Source organism: Loxodonta africana, chromosome 13 (assembly GCF_030014295.1).
Source record: "Loxodonta africana isolate mLoxAfr1 chromosome 13, mLoxAfr1.hap2, whole genome shotgun sequence".
In the NCBI taxonomy this organism is placed as follows: domain Eukaryota; kingdom Metazoa; phylum Chordata; class Mammalia; order Proboscidea; family Elephantidae; genus Loxodonta; species Loxodonta africana.
In genome coordinates, this window is record NC_087354.1 from 7,742,754 (window position 1) to 7,769,621 (window position 26,868).

General features: G+C 39.2%; 1 protein-coding gene across 5 annotated transcripts in view; it reads right to left on the reverse strand.

Annotated features, from left to right (window-relative positions):
- The window catches only part of TUBGCP5 (tubulin gamma complex component 5), an 85,144-nt gene that overhangs the window by 12,246 nt on the left and 46,030 nt on the right, over positions 1-26,868 (reverse strand). For 4 of the 5 annotated variants that reach the window (XR_010323741.1, XM_064296213.1, XM_064296214.1 and 1 more), the window contains 6 exons: positions 18,373-18,641; positions 17,154-17,352; positions 16,407-16,595; positions 15,436-15,618; positions 717-801; positions 469-589 (listed from right to left, as the gene is read on the reverse strand). Coding sequence is in view for 4 of the 5 variants with exons in the window: in XM_064296213.1 (XP_064152283.1) it covers positions 469-589; positions 717-801; positions 15,436-15,618; positions 16,407-16,595; positions 17,154-17,352; positions 18,373-18,641 (1,046 nt within the window). In the remaining variant the exon portion in view is untranslated. The remainder of the gene's footprint in view (positions 1-468; positions 590-716; positions 802-15,435; positions 15,619-16,406; positions 16,596-17,153; positions 17,353-18,372; positions 18,642-26,868) is intronic. The other variant, XM_064296215.1, reaches the window with a different exon arrangement.

Below are 26,868 nucleotides of genomic sequence, written 5' to 3' on the forward strand. Positions count from 1 at the left end.
AAAGATCGGAAGAGCACCTGCTAAGATGCCACCCCCACTGCTACAAGCGAAGGAGAACTCTGATGCAGCGGTTACTGACACCGCCAAGAGCGCTCCGATGAAGCAGACAAGGGGTCCCAACATCAGTGTCTCTGAAAGGCGAAAAGGCCCCCTTGTTGTCTTTATTATCACTCTCACAAAAACATAGATGTCAAGTCCCATTAACCTTTCTTAACAATTTTTGCAGGACCTAAGAAGAATATTTATTCTAGCTGAATTCCTAATCAAGTTATTGCACCTCAGACTGATTTTACATGCAGTTCCCCAGGATTTCACTTGGAGACGTTAGTTCTGACATCTGTAAAACTGTTGCTATAAATACATGTCATGTTGGCATTTGTGTATATATAAAAAATGAACAAAGACTACAAAACTCTCTTTTCAGGGCTAAAATTAAATTATAATTTTATCTTTGAAATAAAATCTTACCACCAAATAGTAAAACATCCAGGCTGTATTTTGCCCACTTTATTTGCAATAAAAGAAGGAACACCTGATTATAAATTTTTTGACATTCCAAACTTATAACAATGTCCACAGGCCACGGGACCTACGAAAACAAAACACAATAAAAAATGAACAAAAAGCAGAAAATCAAAACAGAAAGTACCTATAATTTGCATGTTTTTAAAATTTTAATAGAAAATGATGTTCTTATAAGAAACTTAATCACATACCTTGTAGCTCAGGGTCAGACCATCTAACATATGAACAGGGAGTTTCTTCTTAGCCACGTCAACATTTTCAAAAGATATAGATAGACTAAATAAAGAAATTTTAGTTTTAGCCTGTGAAAGTACTACGTTCATATAAAAAACAGCTCTCTTCAGAAAAATGGCATTTTAACATTTTATTTACATAATACTCCAAAAGACTATAATTTCATAAAAAGGATGCAAATATTCTAATAAATCTTCATATTTTTACTATATATTACAGAATAGGAATTTGGTTTCAGAAATAAGGAAGAGGACGAAACTTTTTAAATAATGGGTTTAACTATAAAAGAGGAGAGATTACTTAAAAAGGACAAGGTCAGGGAAAAAGATATGAACGATAACAGGCTGGTGGCTTAATTCTGGTAAAATTCAGGCAACGAGCTCAGAAAATGGACTCCTTCGCTCAGGCCCAAGGAGGGAGACTTGCTCTTCTGAACCTGGAAGGACTCAGAGAGGAGCAAGTGGCCAGAGTGGTCTCTGCTGTGGACAGAGTGTGAGACAAGTTTGTCTGCTTGACAGCCCCCCATGTTAGGAAGGGGAGGCCTGATTAAGTCGGGAAAGGTGGTCTGCCTCTAAAGCAAAGATGGTGTACACTGCATTATCCAGTTACTCCTCACACTGGTTTCAATAGTATCCTCAAGAGAAAGAAAGCAACTAGCAGAGTACCTAGAAATGTACATGTGTGGGGTGCTTAGGTCCCATCAGTGGTAATGTCTGGATATAAACTATGGAAGACTGAAAATGCACAGAAGATTTAAAATAAGGTGGCGGGGGAGGGGGGAATTTAGCCTTCAAATCAGAGCTATAAATGGCATCATGTGAATAATAAAGTAGCCAACTCTTTCCACACCACAGGTACTAGCAAGAATTATTTTAGATTATGGGCTGTTCCATCAGAATTCACTAAACACACTCAATAACCAAAAACCAAACCCAGTGCCACTGAGTTGATTCCAAATCATAGCAACCCTATAGGACAGAGCAGAACTGCCCCACAGAGTTTCCAAGGAGCACCTGGCGGATCTGAACTGCCGACCCTTTGGTTCGCAGCGGTAGCACTTAGCCACTACACCACCAGGTTTCCAAACACTTCATAGCACCTAGTAAATGTTTTAGTACTTGCTAAGCACCACCCTAAGCAAGGTGATCTGCAGCTGACCCCTTCTCCCTCCAGCAGCTCCCAGCTCAGTGCAAACACACGGGCTCATTCTCCTGCTGTAAAGCAGGTGGACAGCTGCTGACAACGGAGTGGAGGGGAGGGCCTGAGGCTGCACCAAGAAGGACTGAAGTGAGCTCTGTGCGAGGGCAGGTCAATGCTGGTCCACCAGAATGGGGGAGCGCTGTAGCTCGAGGAGTCATACATTAAAGCTCTGAAGGGGGACAAGAGCAAAATGCTTGTGGCAAACCAGAAATGGTTCCAAATTTCTGAAATGTAAAGTGTGGAAGGAGAAAAACTTAATGTTTATGTCTGTGTATATGTATAAGAAATGCAGCTCTCAGAGCAAAGTAAAGAAAGGAATATGAAGCCAGCATAACCCTGATACCAAAGCCAGGCAAAAACACCATGAAAAAAAAAAAAAAGAAAATTACAGACCAATATCTCTCATGGATACAGATAAAAAAATTCTAGCCAATGGAATTCAGCGTAGTATCAAAAACAATACACGAAGTGGGATTAATACCAGGTATGCAAGGAAGGTTCAACATTAGCAAATCAATCAACGTAAAAGTAATCCACCACATAAATAGAACAAAAGAAAAGAATCACATGATCTCAACCGATGTAGAAAAGCCATTTGATAAAGTACAGCACCCATTCCTGATAAAAACTTTCAGTAAAACAGGAATAGAAGGGAAATTCCTCAAAATAATAAAGGGCATCTATACAAAGCCAACATCCAACATCATTTTCAACAGAGAGAGGTTGAAAGCATTCCCCCTGAGAATGGGGACATGACAAGGATGCCCTTTATCACCATTTCTATTTAACATAGTGCTGGAAGTCCTAGCTAGAGCAATAAGGCAAGAAAAAGAAATAAAGGGCATCTAAATTGGAGGGGAAGAAGTAAAACTATCCCTATTTGCAGATGATATGATACTACACATACAGAACCCCAAAGATTCCACAAGAAAACTACTGGAACTAATAGAAAGATTTAGCAGAGTAGCAGGATACAAGATCAACATAAAAATTCGCTGATTCCTATACACCAACAAAGAGAAATTTGAAAGGAAATCAGGAAAATAATACCATTTATAATAGTCCGTAAAAAGATAAAACACTTCGGAATAAATCTAACCAGGGACGTAAAAGAATTATGCAAAGAAAACTACAAAAAACTATTGCAAGAAACCAAAAGAGGCCTACGTAAATGGAAAAACATACCATGCGCATGGACAGGAAGACTCACCAATGTGAAAATGTCAATTCTACCCAAAGCAATCTATAGAGATGATGCAATCCTGATCCAAATACAAACAGCACTCTTTAATGAGACGGAAAAACTAATCACCAACTTTATATGGAAAGGAGAGAGGACCGAAGAAGCAAAGGATTACTGAAGAAAAAGAACAAAGAAAGAGGCCTCACACTACCTGGTCTAAGAACCTACTATACAGCAATGGTAATCAAACAGCCTGGTACCAGCGCAATGACACACATAGACCAATGGAACGGACTCGAGGACCCAGATGTAAATCCATCCACCTATGGTCAGCTGATCTTTGACAAAGAGCCAAATTTCATTAAATGGGGAAAAGACAGTCTTTTTAACAAACAGTGCTGGCAAAACTGGATGTCCATCTGTAAGAAAATGAAACAGAACCGATGCCTCAACCATACACAAAAACTAACTCAAAATGGACCAAAGACCTAAATATAAAACCTAAACCAATAAAGAATATGAAAGAAAAAATAGAGACAACACTAGGGGCCCTAACACATGGCATAAATACAATACAAATCATAACTAACAATGTACAAACTGCAGAAGATTAGTAAACCAGACAACTGGGAGCTCCTAAAAATTAAACAATTAAGTTCATCAAAAGACTCCCCCAAAAGACTAAAAAGAAAAGCTATAGACTGGGAAAAAAATTTGGCTATGACATATCTGACAAGGGTCTAATCTCTAAAATCTATAGGATACTTCAACATTACAACATCAAAAAGACAAATCATCTAGTTAAAAAACAGGAAAAGGATATGAACAGACACTTCACCAAAGAGGGCATTCAGGCAGCTAACAGACATGAGAAAACACTCACAATCTTTAGCCATTAAAGAAATGCAATTCAAAACTACAATGAGATAACCATCTCACCCCAACATTACTGGTCCTAATCAAAAACAGAGAAAACAACAAATGTTGGAGGGCTTGCAGGGAGACTGGAACTCCTGTGCACTGGTGGTAAGAATGCAAAATGGTACAACCATTATGGAAAACAACATGGCACCACCCTAAAAAGCTAGAAACAGAAATACCACTCGACCCAGCAATCCCACTGTTAGAAATACATCCTAGAGAAATAAGAGCCATCACATGAATAGAGACATGCATACCCATGTTCACTGCTACATCATTACAATAGCAAAAAGATGGAAATAACCTAAATGCCCCAAAACAGATGAATAAATAAATTATGGTACATACACAAATAGAAGACTACACAAGGATAAAGAACAACGGTGAATCCACAAAGCATTTCACAACAGGGATGAATCTGGAGGTCATTATGCTGAGTGAAATAAGTCAATCGCAAAGGACAAATATTGTTTGAGACCACTATCATAAAACCCCCCAAAAAGGGTTACACACAGAAAAAAATAAACTTTGATGATTACAAGGGAGGAGACAGGTGGGAGGGGGAAATCGCTAGCTAGTTTAATAGACAAGTGCTGACTTTTGTGAAGGGTAAGAAACCTCATAACATAGGGAAATGTGCACAACTTGACCAAAGCAGAGTCATAGACGCTTCTTAGATACACCCAAACACCTTGAGGGACCAAGTTACTGGGGCTGAGGGTTGGGGACCATGGTCTTGCAGGGCATCTAGGTCAACTGGCATAACACAGTTCATGAAGAAAATGTTCTACATCCTATTTTGCTGAGTAGTGTCTGGGGTCTTAAAAGCCTTGCGAGCAGCCAACTAAGATATATCTATTGGTCCCAGCCTGTCCAGAGCAAAGAAGAAAGAAGAAAACCAAAGACACAAGGAAAATATTAGTCTAAAGGACTAATGGAACACATGAACCACAGTCTCCAGCAGCCTGAGCCCAGAAGAACTAGGCAGTACCAGCTACCACCACTGACTGCTTTGACAGGAATCACAACAGAGGATGCCAGACAGGGAGAAAAATGTAGAACAAAATTCAAATTTATAAGAAAGACCAGACTTACTGGTCTGACAGAGATTGGAGGAACCGCTGAGGCTATAGTTCCTAGACACCTCTTAACTCAGAATTGAAGCCAGTCCTGAAGTCCACCTTTCAGCCAAAAATTAGACATGTCTATAAAACAAACAATAACTATGTGAAGAATGTGCTTCTTTGCTTCTTAGTTCAATCACATATATAAGACCAAATGGGCAACACCTGCCCAAAAGCAAGGATGAGAAGACAGGAAGGAACGCAAAAACTGGATGGATACAGGGAACCTGAAGTGGAAAGGGAAATGGGGAGAATGCTGACACAATCCCGGGATTGCAATCAATGTTACAAAACAATTTGTGTATACATTTTTGAACGAGAAACGAATTTGCGCTATAAACTTTCACCTACAGTAAATAAAATTAAAAAGAAAAAAAGAAAGGAGGCTGGCAGATGAACTAGACAGTAAAAAGCTTTCTACTCTGTGAGAAGCTGCTTAGCTGATTTGTTATAAGGAGCTACTGAGACGTGAACATGGAATGGTGGGATGTAAATTCTGTTTTACGAAGATCACTCTGATGGCAGTGTGGGGGTGTCCAGTGGAAGGCTGCAAAGCTGAGAGACACAAAGACCAGTATAGAAGCTCCTAGAACAAAATGGGTCAGAGATGAGCTCTTGAGAGAGACTGAGAGGTAAGGAGGAAGCTTTAGTGAGGAGTAGAAATGATAAAACTTGGCAACCTATCATGTGTGGGAGTCGAGAAGGAGGAAGGCACCTGGGATGAGAGTAGTGCTGGCCATGAGAGGAAACAGAGGGTGGTTCAGGATGAGAAAACAGCAAGTTACATCCGGACACATGGTGTTAAAACTGTAATCACTACACACTGCATCAACAGAACAAAGGAAAGAACCACACGATCATACCTATGGATGTAGAAAAAGCATTTGATAAAATCCAACATTCCTTTCCTAAAGGAGACTGGAGTAGAAGGGAAATTCCTCAATATGATTCAGGGCATATATGAAAAGCCAACAGCCAACATTACACTGATAGCTTTTCCCTTGAAATCAGGAACAAGACAAGGGTGCCCGGTCACACCACTTCTATTCAATATTGCATCAGAAGTTCTAGCCAGAAAAATAAGACCAAAAAATAAAATAAATAAATAAATGGTATCCACACTGGAAAAGAAGTAGTAAAATTTTCTCTATTTGCGGATGATATGATCCAATATACACAAAATCCCAAAGAATCCACAAGAAAACTTCTAGAGATAATACCGGAATTTAACAAAGTTGTAGGGTACAAGGTAAACAAACAAAAACCAGTTGGGTTTACACAGACATGAAGGACTTATAAAATGAAAACTATAAAACACTGCTGAAAGAGATTAAAGAAGACTTAAATAAATGGAAAGTTGATCCAAGTTCATGGATTGGAAGACCTAGTGTTGTTAAGATGTCATTACTACCCAAAGAGATTTATAGATACAATGCAATCCTGATCAAAATTCCAACTTTCTTTACAGGAATAGAAAAACTAATGCTCAACTTTATATGGAATGATAAAAGGCTCCAAATAGCTAAAACAATGTTGAAAGAGAAGAACAAAGTAGGAGGACTCACACTTCCTGATTTTAAAACATATCATACATCTACAGTAATCAAAACAGCCTGGTACTAGCATAACAATAAACGCATAGACGAATGGAATGAATTGAGAGTCCATAAATAAATACCACACATCTATGGTCAACTGATTTTTGACAAGGATGCCAAGTCCATTTGATTGGGAAAGAAGAGTCTCTTCAATAAATGGTATTGAGAAAACTGGATTTCCACATGCAGAAAAATGAAACAGGATCCATGCCTCACACCACATATAAAAACAAATTCAAAATGGATTAAGGACCTAAATGTGCAAACTAAAACAATAAAATTATTAGAAGAACAATCGGGGCAACGCTGTCAGGCCTAGCTTTTAACAAAGGATTATCTAACAACAAAAGCACAAACAAAAAAGACAAAATAAATAAATGGGACCTCATAAACACTAAAAACTTTTGTTCATCAAAAGACATTACCTAAGAAGTGAAAAACAAACTAACAACTGGGAAACTCTCTTTGGAAACCACATATAACCGCTAAGGTTATGTGTTAACTTGGCTGAGCCATGATTCTCAGTGGTTTTGCAGTTACGATATAGTTTGGCAGTCGTATTAGGATATGATCACCTCCATGATGAAATTTGATAAAATGTGATCACCTCCATGACGGGATCCGTCGTGGGTAGCCAATCAGTTGAAAGGAAGTTTCCTTGAGGGTGTGGCCTGAATTCAATATAGGTGGACTTTCTGGCAAGGCTCATGGGCTTTTGCTCTCACTGGATCCTGTAGCTGGCTCCTGTTCATATGACCCCCAGTTCTTGGGACTTGAGTGAGCAGATTACCTGCTGTCTTGCCTCCCAATCTTATGGTTTGTTGGTCTTTGCAGCCTGTGAGCCAGAGCCCTGCTGTTTGCCATGCCAATCTTGGGTCTGCCAGCTCCTGTGGCTACATGAATCCGGAGAAGCCTCCAGCCTGACCCATGGATTTGGGACGTTCCAGCTTCTAAAACTGTGTGAGCCATTTTCTTAATATAAATCTTTCTCTGTATTTATACACTTTACTGGTCTCGCTTCTCTAGAGCACCCAGCCTAAGACACCATATATCTGACAAAAATCTAATAACTAAAATATACATAAAACTTTGACAACTTAATAACAAAAAGACAAATATTCCCATCATAAAATGTGCAAGGGACTTGAATAGACATTTCACCAAACAGGGGATTCAAATGGCTACCAAACACATGGAAAGATGCTCAGGGTCATTAGCCATCAGAGAGATTCAAGTCAAAACTACAGGGAGATACCATTTCACTCCTACTAGGATGGCTAAGGTAAAAAAAAAAAAAAGGAAAATACCATACATTGGGGAGGATGTGGGGAAACTGGACCCCTTATCCACTGCTGGTGGAAATGCAAAATGGTAGAGCTATTTTGGAAAATGGTGTGGCGGTTCCTCAAAGAACTGAACACAGAACTACCATAAACCCCCAAAACCAAACCCATTGCTATCGAGTCGTTTGCAACCTTTTGGTTAGTAGCCAAGCGCTTTAACCACTGCATAACCTTTAGAACTACCATATGATCCAGCAATTCTACTCCTAGGTATATACCCAAACGACTTGAAAGCAGAGACTCAAAAAGAAACTTGTGTACCAGTGTTCACCGCAGCACTATTCACAACAGTCAAAAGTTGAAACAACCTAAATCCCATCCACAGCTGAATGGATAAAAAGATGTGGTATATACATGCAGTGGCATACTACTCAGTCAGTAGGAGAAATGAAGTCTCGATACATGGTACGGTATGGATGAAGCTTAAAGGCATTATGCTGGGCAAAATAAACCAATTAGATATTGCATGACCTTGCTTATATAAAAAGAAAAGGCAAATGTATAGAAACCAAAGTTTATTAATGGTTACCACAGATAGGGAAAGGGAAAAGAGGGGTTAATGGTGATGGAAAAATTGCATTGATTAAGGATAGGCTTATACAGCTGATTACTGTAACCACTGTCAGTAAGTTGTATACCTGTAAAGAGTTGAACTGGCAAAAGTTGTGTGATAGATATATTTACAACAATGTCAAAAAAATAAAATAAACACAAAAGCGCAGCTGCTGAGGCTGCTGATGCACAGCCAAACACCTCACGGGATTGGGTTCCTCAGTTTGGAAGTTCAGGGGCATGGTTTCATGGGCCATCCCAGTTAATTGGCCTAAGGATGTGTTTAGTGCTTCTGTGCTGCCTCCTATTTCACTGTGTTGTGCCTCGTGTCTTAAAAGCTTGCGAGCAGCCACACAAGACACAACAATTGGTCTCTTTTCACCTGGAGCAAGAGAGAAAGGAGTCAGCAATAAGAGGATACTGAATGTGTAGCTAATTGCCTCCATGGACAAGTGCCTCTTTTGCCACGAGACCAGAAGTAAATGATGCCTGGCTACCATTATTGAACATTTTGATCAAAGGTTCCATAGATGAATCCTGATCAATAGAGGGAAAATGCAGAAAAGAATTTCAAATTCTCACGGACTTGACTTTCTGTAGCTATGGGGAGTGGATGAAGCCTTGAAGCGACTGTGCTGAAATCATCTTTAAATCTTAAACCGAAAATATTCCCTGAAGTCATCTTAAAACTGAACAATAGTTTAACTAGTAAGAAATGCCTGCCTTGAACATTATGCTGTTTTAAGAACGACATGGGGGCAAACTGACAACAGCAACTGGTAAGATGAGACAGGAATGTTAGAGGGCAGTGAGTTTATGTTAATGAGGGAGGAACAACTCAGAAAAGGACGGTGACAATTGTTGCACAACTTGAAGAATGTAATCAATGTCATTAAACTGTACATGCAGAAACTGTTGAATTGGTGTATCTTTTGCTGTGTATATTCTCAACAACAACAAAATAATTAAAATTTAGGAAAAAAAGTGAGATTAAATAAAAATGTATAGCCATGTGGCAATGGCTGCTTCACAGAGACATCTGGCTGAAGGCGTTGACGTGAGGTCAGGAAGGGAAGCTGAAGCCATCAACGTGGAATGGACATGCTATGTGAACGGCAGGTGGTGGGTGGGCAGCCACAGGGAGGCTGCTGAGAGCGCAGCAGGGACATGGGACAGGTGCAAAAGGGGTGGTAGGACCACCCGTAGCGAAGGAGAGACCAGGCCTGTCTTGAACAAGACTGGAGGACACACGAGTACACCTGGGACACACAGGAAGCCACCCCAGAGCAAGTCATCAGACAGGACAAATGAACACCACAGTGGCCCCAGCTTTCCTGAGATAATCTACAAATCTAACGTAATCCCAATAAAAATACCACCAGGGCTGTCTGTCTGGTTTTTCTGGAGCTAGACAAGCTGGCAATAAAGTACAGTTGGAAAAATAAATAAGCAATATTAGACAGGAAAATTCTATTATTTTAAATACTGGTCAGTTTCTTGTACTGTGGTAGCTGCAAGTTGCTATGACACTGGAAGCCATGCCACCGATATTTCAAATACCAGCAGGGTCACCCACGTGGACAGGTATCAGTAGATCTTACAGACTAAAACAGACTAAGAAAAAAGGCCCAGTGATCTACTTCTGAAAGTCAGTCAATGAAAATCCTATGGACCATATCAGAATACTGTCTGATAAAGCACTAGAAGGTGAGCTCCCTAGGTTGCAAGGAGCTCAAAATACACAGTGGTCACAACAATGGATTTGAGCATACCAACGACGTTTCATTCTGCTGTACACGAGGTACCAAGACTCAGAGCCGACTCGACGGCAACAACAACAATTGGTACATGAATGAACAGAAAGTCCAGAAAGATGCCCAAGTGCATATGAACATTTTATACGGCTGTGGAAAAGATGGATTTTTTTTTAAAGAAGTGATGAGAGACAACTAGATGGCTCCCAGTTGCCACTGAGTCAATTCCAACTCATGGAGACTCCATGTGTCTGCTCCACAGGGCTCTCAATGGCTGGTTTTTCAGAAGTGGATTGTCAGGCCTTTCTTCGAGGTGTCTCTGGGTTGACCTGAACCTACAACGTTTCAGTTCGCAGCCGAGTGTACTAACTGTTTGTGCTACCCAGATTTGGAGAAAAATAAAACTGGATCCATTTCTCACGTTGCACAGTCAGGTAAATTCCAAATGGATCAAAATGTAAATAATAAAACTTATTCAAGTATTACAAGAAAGAATGGGCAGACTTCTTTATAACCTGGGAGAGACAAAAACTTCCCTAACTATGACTCAAAGTCCAGAAATAATAAAGGAAAAGACTGATATGCTATAAAACTAAAAAACTTATTCGCGGCAAAAAACAAAGAACAACAACAAAAAACTATTATTATTCCAAAGACAAATGTCAAATTGGGAAATATTATTTCCAAACTATAACACAGGTAAAGGGCCAAAATCCTTAACCTATAAAGAGCTTCTAAAGTTGAAGATAAAGACCAATAACCTGATACTGAAAGAAATACTAGCAAAAGGTATGGTGAGTTCACATGAAAGGAAAAACAAACAAACAAACAAAAAAACTTCACAGGGCGTTTTAAACTCAGCGGGCTTGTTATTTTGGAACTATCTATCATAGGATAAAACATGTATTTATGCTAATGCTAGGAACCACTCAAAGAAGTAAATCCCTGTAATTTTTATTTTTTTGTGTGTTTTAAGTGAAAGTTTATAATTTAAGCCAGTTTCTCATACAAAAACTTATACACACATTGTTATATGACCCCAGCTGCTCTCCCTACAATGTTACAGCACACTCCTCCTCTCCACCCTGTATTTCCCGTGTTCATTCAACCAGCTCATGTCCCTTTCAGCCTTCTCATCTCACCTCCAGAAAGGAACTCCCCATTTAGTCTCATGTATCTACTTGAGCCGAGAAGCTCACTCCTCACTGGTATCATTTTAGGTCTTATAGTCCAGTCTAATCTTTGTCCGAAGTGCTGCCTTCAGGAATGGTTTTAGTTTTGGGCTAACAGAGAGTCCAGCGGCCATAACCTCTGGGGTCCCTCTTGTCTCAGTCATACCGTTAAGTCTGGTCTTTTTACTAGAATTTAAGGTCTGCATCCCACTTAATCCCTGTAATTTTTAAAGCTGAAAATATCAATATGAAATAGACTCATCTTCCTCTTTGTAGACATTTCCTAGCTCTGCAAGGAGCCCAGAAGCAGGGACCATCCAGTGCCAACGATACCACCAGTCTCCAGACGAAGCGCTTATTAAGCCACCAACAAAGGAGACCAGCGGTCCTGAGAAAAATTCCAGGCCTGGAGCAGGCAGTACACAAGATGAGCCTGGACATCAAGTCCTGAAGGCAAGGATGCTACCCGCTATTACTAGGTAATGGGAAGAGCTTCCCTCTGGGTAAAGACACAACAGTCTGAGGAGTAACAACAACAAAAAAGAAAAACCATAATGGATTGAAATGTAGTAAATACAACAAAATTCATAAGTTACTACTGATACTGAACAAAATAACCCACACTGGCCCCTCTGGAGGTTGCTGAACTCTCTTTATATCAAAATGGATTCGCGAAAGAAAAGGGTCCAGCATCACCCTGCTTTTACTATAGAGACTTGTATTTTAGCAAAACCAAATAACTGATGAAAATTCTACTTTTATGGAAGAATCAAAGGTAACAAAGAACACAAAAATAAAAAATTAAGAAATTATAAAATTATTGGATCCAAGCAATGATTGTCAGTCTTCCAGAACTGTGAGGTGAAATGTTGCTAGGCACCAATACCCCTGGCCCCAATCACGTATGCACCCCCTGGAGGGGCCTCCTGATTCGATGTAGTACCACCTAGAAAACACTCTTGCCAGAAAAACCAATCCTGAATCTAATTAAGCCTTGATCTAACTACCAATTTACGGGAAAATTGGGGCATTGAGCAATGTTAAGCAAAAACTCAGAGATACGATTAGTATAATCAAATAAATGACATAGAAAAAAAGAAGAGAATAAGTATTCTAGATTAAAAAAGACCTAAGATTCATTTTTTAAGATTCAAGATGGAAGAAGAATTGACGCCTTTGAATTGTGGTGTTGGCGAAGAATACTAAATATACCACGGACTGCCAAAAGAATAAACAAATCTGTCTAAATTTGTCTTGGAAAAAGTACAACCAGAATGCTCCTTAGAAGCAAGGATGGCGGGACTACATCTTACATTCTTTGGACATGTTGTCAGGAGGGATCAGTCCCTAGAGACAGACATCATGCTTGGTAAAGCACAGGGTCAGTGGAAAAAACGAAGACCCTCAACGAGGTGGAGTGACACAGTGGCTGCAACAATGAGCTCAAGCGTAACAATGATTTTAAAGGTGGCGCAGGACCGGGCAGTGTTTTGTTCTGTTGTGCACATGGTCGCTATGAGTAGGAACTGACCCGACAGCACCTAACAACAACAAAGATTCATAGAAACCAAACAATGTGTGGACCCTGTCAGGATACCAGTATAAACAAGTCAGATGAAATGCCATTTTGGAGATGCTGGGGGAAACTGAACATTGTCTCTGTTTGCCCAGAACTGAAACCATTCACGCAGCCAACTCTTCAGACAAAGACTAGACTGGACTTTAAGACATAAAATGATGCTCGTGAAGACAGCGCTTCTTAGCTCAAGTAGATCCTTGAGACTAAATGGGCAGCTCCTGTACAGGGGCGAGATGAGAAGGCAGAAACAGACAGGACCTGGTTGAATGGACACGGGAAATCCAGGGCGGAAAGGAGGAGTGTGCTGTCACATTATACGGAGAGCAACTATGGTCACGTAACAATGTGTGCATACATCTTTGTATGAGAAACTAACTTGAACTGTAAACTTTCACTTAAAGCAGAATTAAAAGCAACAACGACAAACAACTGAGCATTGTCAGCATACAGGATATTAAGAACTTACTGCTATCACTACTGGGTGTAGTCATGGTATTGAGGCTGTGTTAAAAAAAAGCCTCAATCTGCTAAAGATATCCGCTAAAGTATTTATGGGTGAAATGATACATATGTCTGGGATTTGCTTTAAAATACTCTACCATCCACTCCCCAAGCAGGGGGAAAAGATAATAATGGTAGAAAGTTGACAGTTATTGAAGCTGGGTACATGAAAGTTCACTGTGTAAGTTTCTAGGTTTGTGTGAGCAGGAATATTTCCATAGGAAAAAGATGAAAAGAAATTGAGTTTCCACGTAGCAAATATACAACATATCATGATAATCTAATACACATTTGGCTAAAAAAAAAAAAAAACGAGAAAACTCACCTACCCCATAAAACTACCTATCAGACTGAGAAATGAAGTCCGGGTAGAGTAGAAAGAGGAAAAATGGAAGGTGTGAAAAAGGAGACCACAAGCGTAGACAACTATGTTGAAGAGTCTGGCTCTGAAGAAAGAGATGAATAATGACAGCTAGAGGAAGTCTCCCAGGATGTTCGCAAGCTTCGGGGAAAGAACCAACGCTGACAGTGGAGGAGGGCAGAACACAGTGTCCTAAACAACAGGTGCCGTGGTGGGGAGGGGTAGCATCTTTACACATTATGGGGGAGGAACCATGGCGCAAGACCCAAGAGGAGGCAACTGGGGACAGGAGAGAGTCCACCTCTAACCAAGGACTGGGGTAAGCACAGGGGCACACACTGGGCTGCAGTCACCAATGGTCTCTGTTGTAGAGAAAGGGAAAGCAAGGCACCTGGCAAAGGCAGACGAGTGTCAGAAGAGGAAGTAACTCCGGTGTTGGAGTTAGACTGGGCTTGAATTCTGGCCATCATTGTGTAAGTTCAGACAAATCAAGGCTTAACCCTCAACCATAAAACAGATAACAGAGGGACTACAGAGTTGTTAGAAAGTAGTTAATTCCCTAGAGTGGCTGTGAAGATAGAGAGGATAATGTCTTATATGGCACATAATAAACATTAACCATTCACCTTACTTTTGAAGGGCCACTAAGGGAACTGAGAAAGGTAGGTGAGGAGGGACATACAAAAGGACAAAGGACTGTCAAGCTGTATGGAAGATGAGGTCTCTCATATACAAAGATTTAGTGGCGTCAATCCATAGGCCTGGCTGAGTTGCTCAGTAGGCTGAGCAGCAGAGAGGAAAAGTGGCCAGTTAGCTCCACGGTCAGGGATAAGCCAAAGTGGCAGTTTGGCTGCGTGCAGCTTTCCCATGAAGTGGTGGAATCTACTTCCCATACCCTGAACCTGGGGTAGGTTGGTGAGCTGGTTTGGCCACAGCATGTGGTGGAAGTGAGGGCAAGTCCTGGAGTCTGGGTTCTGGAGGCCTGGGCGCTTTTTTCTCACTTCCTCAGGATGCCACCAAAGCCCTTCATGTAAGGAGGCTAGTGTGGCCTACTGGGGGACGGAGAGAGACAGAGGTGCTATGGCCAATGGCCAGCACCGATTTGCTAGTCACATGAGGAAGGCCCCTGGACTTCCCACAAGCCAACCATCACCAGTGGCTGTGTGATCCCATCTCATCTTTTTCTCTCACTGTAGTGAGTGATCTTGGGTTACTCTCTGTTTCAACCGATTTGTAAAAGAGCAACAATTCAGAGCATTTTTGTGAGGATTAACCGCTCCACCACCAGGGTTCCAAATGGGATAATACATACAAAAATTCACAGAAGTGCTCTTAGCATGTGGTTTACTTTACAGTATCTTAAATAAAAGGGGCCGCCCGTATTTTACCGTGAACTATCTTCAGGATAACGCTGTCCTACTGCTTCTTGGAGTTGGACATTGAGAAAAGACACATTCTGCCAGGTTTCCTTTTCTCTTATTTTATCAAAAATTGATGTATAGAAGTCATACATGGTATCTCCACCTTCCATCAAGAAAAAATTTCTCATGGCCTGCAAGTACTCCACCAGCCTGAATGGGGAGAAAATGAGCAAGAGAAAGATCTCAAGTTCACAAGACAGGATTCTTGATCAACGCCAGGTTTTGTACACTACCATTTTAAATGAAACAGGTTCACACCCTAAATTTACTAAAATTAGAAATGCTAACACCTCTTAAACACTTTTTTAAATAATAAAAGTAGTATATGTCCTACTTTAATAATCAGAAAGAAATGTCACTTTGCTATACAACATTGCAGAAAATTAGGCAAAGTCACAAAAGTGTAACAAAAAAAAACTTCAATCCAAATCCCACCATCCATGGTAAATTTGCACTACTAATATTAAGAATATTTCTTTTAGTAATTTTTTCTATGCATTTTTAAAAATTATAGTTGCTACCATATATCCTGCTTTTTAAACTTTAAGAGTATTTTACGTTATTCGAAGCTCTTTATAAACATAACTTGTACTAATTTTATAAAGTCCATCATATAGATATACCATAATTTAAAGAACTAGTCACCCATTACTAAGTAATTTCACATTTTTCAGTCTTAAAGCATTTTGTGATGGGCATTTTTGCGCAACGAGCTTTTTTCTGTATTTCTTTTGGAATAGATTCTCAGAAAATAAACAAAAGAATTAAATTTCAGAATGTAAAGTTAAGGAAATTCTCTTGAAAGAAAATTGTTTATTGCATATCCAACCTCCTACTCTAAAAAAACTAACTTGAAATATAGGTTTTTATAATAATTTCTACAACAGTTCTTAAAATACAATAAACTACTATTTCCAAAATGCATTTCTCTTTTTTACCTGTAATCTTTTTTTAGAGTTTGCATGAGATTTCCACAGCAATCTAGATATTGTTTATCGATATGAGGGTAGAGGCAAGATCTCAGTGTTAATTCAAAAGTCTGGCAAGTCACAGACTCGGATGATCTATCCACACAGATATCACCACCAGCAAACTTCTCATGGAAGTCGCTCTGCTCCAAATACAACCTTTAAGATAAAATTGTGAATCTTCTTTTTATGATACTGTCAATAGAACCCCAAAGTCTCATTTTCAGTCTTAAAATTACCAACCATTACACAAAGAGAAAATATCCTTCCCCAAATATACTTCGGGTGACTCAGAGTCCTTCAGAGAGCCACTTCTGCCTGCAGGGACAGCTCCTGAGCAAGTCTTTCTAGCCATTAGGGCCATGCCCAGCGAACGACGGCCATCGATGAGATAGCACTCTGTGGGTATTAATGACTTGTTTCATTGAATGAAGCATCTAAAAGCCCCTTAAGCCTGAGGTGCATTCTATACAGAGGGAGACTCTCAATTTATGGGTCTGACGCCACCCATGACCCGCACTTTAACAAGCAGCTTTTGTATGAGTTACAGCACTCTTTACGGGCCTGAAGGCACAAAGACAAAGAACATGGTCAAGTCTGTGGACTTCTACAAGCAGCAAGGCTAGAAAACTCTACTGGTCAGAAATAAACAGCTACTAAGTATTGTACAGACTCCATCATTTCAATTGTCAAAAAAAATTTGCAGGTGTGCATAACCTTGCAAAATTAATAGCTAGCAGTGGGTCATGAACATCATCCAGTCCAAGGTGTCTTTCAGCAATGGACTGCATCTTAATTAGGTTCTCTTTGGTTGTCTGTTGCTCAGTAAGGATACGTGGAGTGGTATCTTTACCACGCTGAAGACGGGATTGCACAGATTCCAAAAAAAGGTTATACAAACTTTTTCTTTCTGCATCTGAAATACAAAAAAACATGTATGGCAAACTATGTTATAGCAAATGATATTAAAAAATACTAAGTAATTTCACTGTACTACAGCCTGGTATTTTTCCTTTGGCATATAAAGGTCTGTCCCAGTTTCTTTACCCAGACTCTACAAAGAAACATTTTTATATCCTCTGTTCAGCAATTACAAAGTTCATGGTTTAAATACCAAGAAGTATAAGCTGATTGTTTTTCTGAATAGAGCAGTACCCTAAACAGGACTCTGAAAAGTTACCGCCACGTTGTTGTTGTTATTAGCTGCCACTCCATAACATTGTTTCAACACTAGTAGGAGTCATTAATTTCACTGGGAAAAAATGCTTCTCACAGTGGCCCTGGGAAGTCCATTTTATTATTCAGTAAAAAAGGAAACGTCCCTTATTTAAAATAGATCTAATAAAGCAACATAATTAGTATAACATTAAAATGATTTACAAAACAATTAAAGTTATGTCTATGCTATTCAAACCTTTTTAATCAGTTAAAAAAACTTTAAACGTATTGCTTAAACTACATCAACAAATACAAGAAATTATACCAAGATTTTCTCAAAATTCATGATCAAGTCTGAACTGCTCATTGATAAATTCCTGTCTGTCAGAGTTAACAGTCCTCAAGAGCTAAATACTGGGCCACATTAAGAGATGCCAGAGAATTATTTTTTAAAGGATCAAATTTAGGAAACCAAGAGTAAGTAAAATACGTGTAAAACTTAGTATCACTGCCTTTTCAAAGAGCTTCCAATGAAAACAAATATTTTTTTCAATCAAGAACAGCAGCATCTATTAATTTGATCATGGTGATGATTTCCATTAAAATAATCAAAAACTAAAAAAAAACAAATCTGTTGCCACTGAGTAGATTCCAACTCACAGCAAATAGGCTTTGACAATTTCAAAATATAAAATGATTACACATCTCAGGATGAGAAGAGCAAACAGAGCAGTCATCAGGGTGCTGCGGTTACATACGTGAAGGAGGGGCATGTTACCTCTCGCCGCTGCCTGGCCCCCGGCGCTCTCCACACACTGTAGGTTCTTCAGCAGCTGCATGGACTTGCCAGCCATTATGATCTGCTTTAGGACAGGTTTGAGGAAGGACACCATGGTGTGCTGCCTGCTGGAAGGTCCCTGGTCACTACCAGAGCTGGCACTAGCGTTATCATTCATCTTTTCTTCATTTTCAGTCTTTTCCGACACACTATACAATGTATAAGTTGCATACCAAAAGTCTCTATGATTTACCGGAACATTTTTGTTTCTAAAGAGATTCAAAAGAATTTAAAATTTTTCGTCCTTAAAAAGAACAAAGGCAACAATAAATATCTGTTCTAGCTTAGGCTTTTTGTTGCAGGCACTCCAAAACACAGTAATATCAGATATCAGTAAAACAATCTTTTTTTTTTTTATCGTTGGAAAAATATTAATGGTAACCAGGGGGGTGGAAGGGAGTGGAAAGGGGGGCAGTTGTTGGGCAAGCACCAAGTTTCTGTTTATGGTAATGAAAAGTTTAGCAATAATTACTGGAATGTAGATGATATCACATGGTGAATGTAATTAATATCACTAAATTGTGGAAAAATGTTGAATGGGCAAACATCATCAAGCTGGGCCTCAACGCAAGGTGACCCTGTGTATTAGAGTGTAGAACTGCCTCGTAGGGTTTTCTTGGCTGTAATCTTTATGACAGCCGCTCGCCAGGTCTTTTTTCTGCAGAGCTGCTGGGTGGATTCAAACCACCAACTTTTGGGTTAGAAACTGATCACAAGCTGCTTGCCCCAACCAGGCTCCTTGTAAAAATATATATAACAACATTTGCCCATTCAACGTTTTTCACAATTTAGTGGTATTAATTATATTCACCATGTTGATATCACCATATGATATCATTTACATTCACAACAATTATTGCTAAACTTTCCATTACCATAAATGGAAACTCAATGCTTGCCAAACAAGTCCCCCTTTTCCCCTCCCTCCCCCCCATCATTACCATTAATAAGCTGGTCCCCGGCCAAGATGGTGGAGCAATCAGACACTTCTGGTGGTTTCCCTTACAACAAAGACCCGAAGAAACAAGTGAATCGATTACAATGATAATCTAGGATCCCTGAACATCAGAGGCAAAGTTTAGGAATCAGACTGAGTAGCAGGAGGAGGAAGAGATGGCTCGGAAGGAGCGAGGAGTTGCCAGAGCTGACCCAGTGGGAACCAGCACCCCGCAGGTTGGATCGGCTGACAAGAGCAGGGAGGCAAGCAGTGGTGTTTGGGACACGTTGTCTACATTGAGAGAGATCGAGTGGTGGAGAGTCTGCTCAGTGCTCCAGAACCAGCAAAAAGCAGCCCTTAATCAGCAAAGGATAAGTACGTGCATCTAACCTACTGTGCGGATCAAAAAACAACCCATTTGGGAAGAACCTCTCTCCCTGCTCCCTCCCCGCTCTGCATCGGTCCTGTGCCGACTTCAGCGATTGTTGCTTCTCCTGGGCCGGATGTAGGATCTGTCACATGCCCTGACCATCCTCCCGGCCTGGGAGAGGGAACACATTAACAAACAGGAAAAAATGATCTGCCAGTACCCCTAAGCCAGGAACTCAGGGCAGGTACAGCTCCTTTGCCTAGGCACAAGCATAAGGAGTCCGTGGACTTCGCATGACTTTCACCCCTGCACAGATCTGTGTGGGCACATTTCAATAGCATAGGCCCTCGTTAGCACATCCCGGCAGGGTGTATACCTGAAGCCTAACTTCACTGTATCAGCTATATGGTGGAGTGGCAGGTTTGTGACATTTGACTCCACTCTGCCCAATAAGCAGGGTCCTCACCTACCCACATCAGGGGCCTGAGGACTGGTGGCTCCACCCACACCACCTAGCTACTTGCAAGAGGGGTTCAAGAGTAAGTGCTGCCTCCCAGTCCTTACAGCCAACAGTATTGGGTAGCCATAGTCCCACTATGGCTCTCACCTATGCACTCTAGAGAAGAGGGACACACTTTCTTCCCAGACACTCGGGGCAGCTATCAGCCCACAACTTTGCTCAGCATGTGACCTCTTACTGCAGCCAGATACCAATGCCTACTCCAAACGCCCCTGTCCACCTAGGACTGTAGGTGAGAGCCTGCACCACACACTCGGTGACCGACTATCTGAACACATGAGCTGAATTCATACAAAAAAAGTAAACAGACTCCTGGAGTCACATACCTAGCAATAAACCTAACCACCTGGTGACAGGATGTTAGAGCTTCAAAGGTGCCAATGATCAAACTAGCTCACATGAGCAGCCTATTTGGACATATCAAACAAAAGAAAACAAGAAGCTAGAACACAGTAAGCAAACATAAAATAAATACATATAAAAACTTATTGATGGCTTGGAGACAAGAGTCAATATTCCATCAAAGCACAATGACAAATTTAACAGGCTGCAAGAATCCAGAGGGAGAAAGCAAACAGAAATCCAGAAGATTAACAATAAAATTTCAGAATTAGGCAACTCAATAGACAGTCACAGGAGCAGAATTGAGGCAATGAAAGTCAGAGTTAGTGAGACTGAAGATAAAGTGCTTAACACCAATTTATTTGAGGAAAAATCACATAAAATAACTAAAATAAATGAAGAAACCCTAGGACTCTATCAAGAGGAATAACCTATGAGTGACTGGAGTACCAGAACAGGGGAGGATACCAGAAAATACAGTGAGAATTGTTGAAGATTTGTTGGCAGAAAACTTCCCTGATGCCGTGAAAAGACGAGAAGATATCTATTCGAGATGCTCACCAAAGCCCACACATGGTAGATCCCAAAAGAAATAACCAAGACGTATTAAAATCAAACTTGCCAAAACCAAAGATAAAGAGAATTTTAAGAGTGGCTAGGGATAAATGAAAAGTCATCTACAAAGGAGTCAATAAGACTAAGCTTTGACTACTCAGGAGAAACCATGCAGACAAGAAGGCAATGGGATGACACACATAAAAACCTCGAAGGAAGAAAACTGCCAGTCAAGAATTACATATCTAGCAAAATTCTAAAACATGATGGCGAAATTAGGGCATTTCCAGAAAAACAGAAGTTTAGGAAATTTGCAAAAATCAAACCAAAATTACAAGAAATACTAAAGGAAGTTCTCCGATTAGAAAACCAATAACATCAAATAAAAACCCAAGACAAGAATACAGGACAGAGCAACCAGATATTAACCCAGGTAGGGAAATTACAAAAATAAATCAAAGCAAAAATGTGGAAACAGAGACATCAATATGTAAAAGACAATAACATTAAAACAAAAAAGAGGGACTAAAAAATGTAGTCATAGATCTTTCAATGGAGAGGAAGTCAAAGCAATACAAAGAAATAAATGATTGGATTAAACTTAGAAAAATAGGGGTAAATATTAAGGTAACCACAAAGGAAACGGACAATCTTACGCGTCAAAATAAAAAACGAGAAAAACATAAAGACTCAGCAAATACAAAATCAGCAACAATGAAAAAGATGAAAAGAAAACGTACAAAGAAAAACGACTGTGCACATAAAATTAAGTGGAACAAAGAAACTGTATACAACACAAAAAAAGACATCAAAATGACAGCACTAAACTCATACCTACCAATAATTACGCTGAATGTAAATGGACTAAATGTACCAATAAAGAAACAGACAGTGGCAGAATGAATAAAAAACACGATCCGTCTATACGCTGCCTACAAGAGAAACACTTTAGGCTCAAAGATACAAAGAAACTGAAACTCAAAGGATGGAAAAAAATCTATCAAGCAAACAATCAAAAAAGAGCAGGAGTAGCAATATTAATTTCTGGCAAAATAGGCTTTAAAGTTAAATCTACCACAAAGTCTAAGGAAGGACATCATATAATGATTAAAGAGTCAATACACCAGGAGGACATAACTATAATAAATGTATACCCACCCAATGACAGGGCTACAAAATACATAAAACCTTAACAGCAATGAAAAGAGATAGACACCTCCACAATAACAGTAGGAGACTTCAACCCACCACTTTCAGTGAAGGTCAGAACATCCAGAAAGAAACTCAACAAAGACACACAAGATCTACATGCCACAATCAACCAACTTTATCTCACAGACACATAAAAAACACTCCACCCAAGAGCAGGCAAGTATACTTTCCTTTCCAGTGTGCATGGAACATTCTCCAGAATAGACCACATATTAGGCCATAAAGCAAGCCTTAAAAGAATCCAAAGTATTGAAGTATTACAAAGGATCTTTTCTGACCCATAAAGCCATAAAAGTAGAAATCAATAACAGAAAAAGCAAGGAAAGAAAAATTCATGGAAACAGAATAACGCCTTGTTCAAAAACTACTGGATTATGGAAGAAATTAAGGATGGAATAAAAAAATCCACAGAAGCAAATGAGAATGAAAACACATCCTACCAGAACCTTTGGAACGTATAGCAAAAGCAGTGTTCAGAGGTCAATTTATAGACATAAATGCACACATCAAAAAAGAAGAAAGGGCCAAAATCAAAACATAAACCCTACAAATTGAACAAATACAGAGCAGCAAAAGAAGCCCTCGGGCATGAGAAGAAAGCAAATAATAAAAATTAGAGCAGAATTAAATGAAAAAGAAAATAGAAAAACAATTCAAAGAGTTAACAAGGCTAAAAGCTGGTTCTTTGAAAACATCAACAAAATCAATAAACCACTGGCCGGACTGACAAAAGAAAAACATGAGAGGAGGCAAATAACTCGAATAAGAAATGAGATGGGCAATATCACAAAACACCCAACTGAAATTAAAAGAATTATAACAGAATACTATGAAAAACTGTAACAAATTTGAAAACCTGGAGAAAATGGACAAATTTCTAGAAACACACTACCTACCTAAACTAAGACAAACAGAGGTAGAACAACTAAATAAACCTGCAACAAGAGTTTGGAAAGGTAATTTAAAAATTCCCAGCACAGAAAAGCCTGGGCCCTGACAGTTTCACTGGGGAATTCTACCAAATTTCAGAGAAAAGTTAACACCACTACTACTAAAGGTATTTCAGAGCATAGAAAAGGACAGAATACTCCCAAGCTCATTTTATGAAGCCAGCATATCCCTGATACCAAAACCAGGTAAAGACACCACAAGAAAAGACAATTACACACCTATATGCCTCATGAACATAGACTCAAAAATCCTCAACAAAATTCTAGCCAATAGAATTCAACAACGTATCAAAAAAATAATTCATCATGATCAAGTGGGATCCATACCAGGTATATACGGATGGTTCAACATTAGAAAAAAAATCAATGTAATCCATCACATAAATAAAACAAATGACAAGAACCATATGATCTTATCAATTGACACAGAAAAGGCACTTGACAAAGTTCAACACATATTCATGATAAAAACTCAGCAAAACAGGACTAGGAGGGAAATTCCTCAACATAATAAAGGGCATTTATACAAAGCAAACAGCCAACATCATCCTAAATGGAGAGAGTCTTAAAGCATTCCCCTTGAGAACGGGAAACAGACAAGGATGCCCCTTATCACGACTCTTATTCAACATTGTGCTGGAGGTCCTAGCCAGCGCAATTAGGCTAGATAAAGAAATAAAGGGCATGCAAATTGTTAAGAAGAAGTAAAAGTATCTCCGTTTGCAGATGATATGATCTTACATACAGAAAACCCGAAAAAATCCACAAGAAAACTACTGGAACTAATAGAAGAGTTCAGCACAGTATCAGGGCACAAGTTAAACATAAAAAAATAAGTTGGATTCCTCTACACTAACAAGAAGAACTTTGAAGAGGAAATCACCAAATCAATACCTTTTACAAGAGCCTCCAAAAGGATAAAATACTTAGGAAGAAATCTAACCAGAGACTTAGAAGACCTACACAAAGAAAACTGTAAGACACTACTGCAAGAAACCAAAAGAGACGTACCTAAGTGAAAAAACACACCTTGCTCAACATTGTTAAAATGTCTATTCTACCCAAAACAATCTACAGATACAATGAAATCTCGATCCAAATCACCAACTTTATACGGCAAGAGAAGAGGCCCTGGATTAGTAAAGCATTACTGAAAAACAATAACGAAGTGAGAGGCCTCGCACTACCTGATTTTAGAACCTATTATACCGCCACGGTAGTCAAAACAGCCTGGTGCTGGTACGGCAACAGATACATAGACCAACGGAACGGAATTGAGAATCCAGACGTAAAGTCATCACCTATGAGTAGCTGATACTTGACAAAGGCCCAAAGTCCGTTAATTGGGGAAAAGAAAGTCTCTTTAACAAATGGTGCTGGCATAACTGATATCTACCTGCAAAAAAATGAAGCAAGGCCCATACCTCACACCATGCACAAACACTAACTCAAAATGGATCAAAGACCTAAATATAAAATCTAAAATGATAAAGATCCTGGAAGAAAAAACAGGGACAATGCTAGGAGCACTAATATGTGGCATAAACAGAATACAAAACATTAGTAACAATGTACAAACACCAGAAGAGAAACTAGAGAACTTAGGTGTTCTTAAAAATCAAACACATATACTCATCAAAAGACTTCATCAAAAGAGTAAAATGACAACCTACAGACTGGGAAAAAATTTTTGTCTATGACAAATCTGGTAAGCATCTAATCTCTAAAATCTACATGTTACTGCAACACCTCAACAACAAAAAGACAAATAATCTGAATTAAAAAAGGGCAAAGGATATGAACAGGCACTTAACCAAAGATGATATTCAGGTGGCTACCAGATACATGTGGAAATGCTCATGATCATTAGCCATTAGAGAAATATGAATCAAAACTACAATGAGATAGCATCTTAACCCAACAAAGCTAGCATTAAACCAAAAACACAAAACAATAATGCTGGAGAGGTTGTGGAGAGACTGAACACTTATACACTGCTGGCGGGAATGTAAAATGGTACAACCACTTCTGAAATCAATTTGGCACTTCCTTAAAAAGTTAGAAATAAAAAAAATGCTCAAAACAGAGAAACAGTGATGTCATCGTGTAAAAGGTGACAACATTAAATCAATAAAGAGGGACTAAAAAATGTGGTCATAGATCTTTCATATGGAGAGTCAAGGCAATATAGAGATAAAAGTTTGGTTTAAACTTAGAAAAATAGGGGTAAATAATAAGGTAACCAACCATAAAGGAGACTGACAACCCTACACATCTACCCATACTTTCTTTTCCAACACACATGGAACATTCTCTAGAACAGACCACATATTAGGCCATAAAGCAATTCTCAACAGAATCCAAAACATCAAAATATTACAAAGCATCTTCTCTGACCATAAAGACTTAAAAGTAGAAATCAATAACAGAAAAAGCAGAGAAAAGAAATCAAACATATGGAAACTGAAGAACACCTTTCTCAAAAAGGACTGGATTACAGAAGAAATTAAGGACGGTATAAAGAAATTCCTAGAGCCCAATGAGAATGAAAACACTTAATATCAGAATCTTTGGGACACAGTTGAAGCAGTCCTCAGAGGTCAATTTATAGTAATACATTCGCAAAAAGAAGGGCCAAAATCAAAGAATTATCCCTACAACTCAAAAAGAAAAAGAGAGCCACAAAAGAAACCCTCAGGCACCAGAAGAAAGCAAATAATAAAAAATTACAGCAGAATTAAACAAAATAGAAAATACAAAAACAATTTAAAGACTTAACATAAGGAAAAGCTGGTTCTTCGAAAAGATTAAAAAAATCGATAAACCACTGGCCAGACTGACAACAGAAAAACAGGAGATGAAGAAAAAAACCCACATAAGAAATGAGATGGACGATACCATAACAGACCCAACAGAAAATTAGAAGAATCATATCAGATTACTATGAAAAAGTGTACTCTAACAAATTGGGAAACTAGAAGAAATGAACAAATTTCTAGAAACATACTACCTACCTAAACTAACACAAATAGGGGTAGAACAACTAAATAAATCCATAACGAAAGAAGAGACTGAAAAGGTAATTTAAAAATTCCCAACAACAAAAAAAAAAGCCTTGGCTGCGATGGCTTCACTGGAGAAGTCTACCAAACTTTCAGAGAAGAGTTAACGTAGTACTAAAGGTATTTCAGAGCATAGAAAAGGGTGGAATACTCCCAAACTCATTCTATGAAGCCAGCATTTCCCTCATACCATACCAGGTAAAGACACCACCAAAAAGAAAAAAGGCTAGGAACAGAAGTACCATATGATCCAGGAATCCCACTCCCTAGAATACACCTTAGAGAAATACGAGCCACCAGACGAATAGATATATACACAGCCATGTTCACTGCAGCACTGTTCACAAAGGCAAAAAGATGGAAACAACATAGGTGCCCATCAATGGACGAATGGATAAACAAATTATGGTATATTCACACAATGGAACTCTATGCAATGATAAAGAACGATGAATCCGTGAAACATCTCATAACATGAATGAATCTGG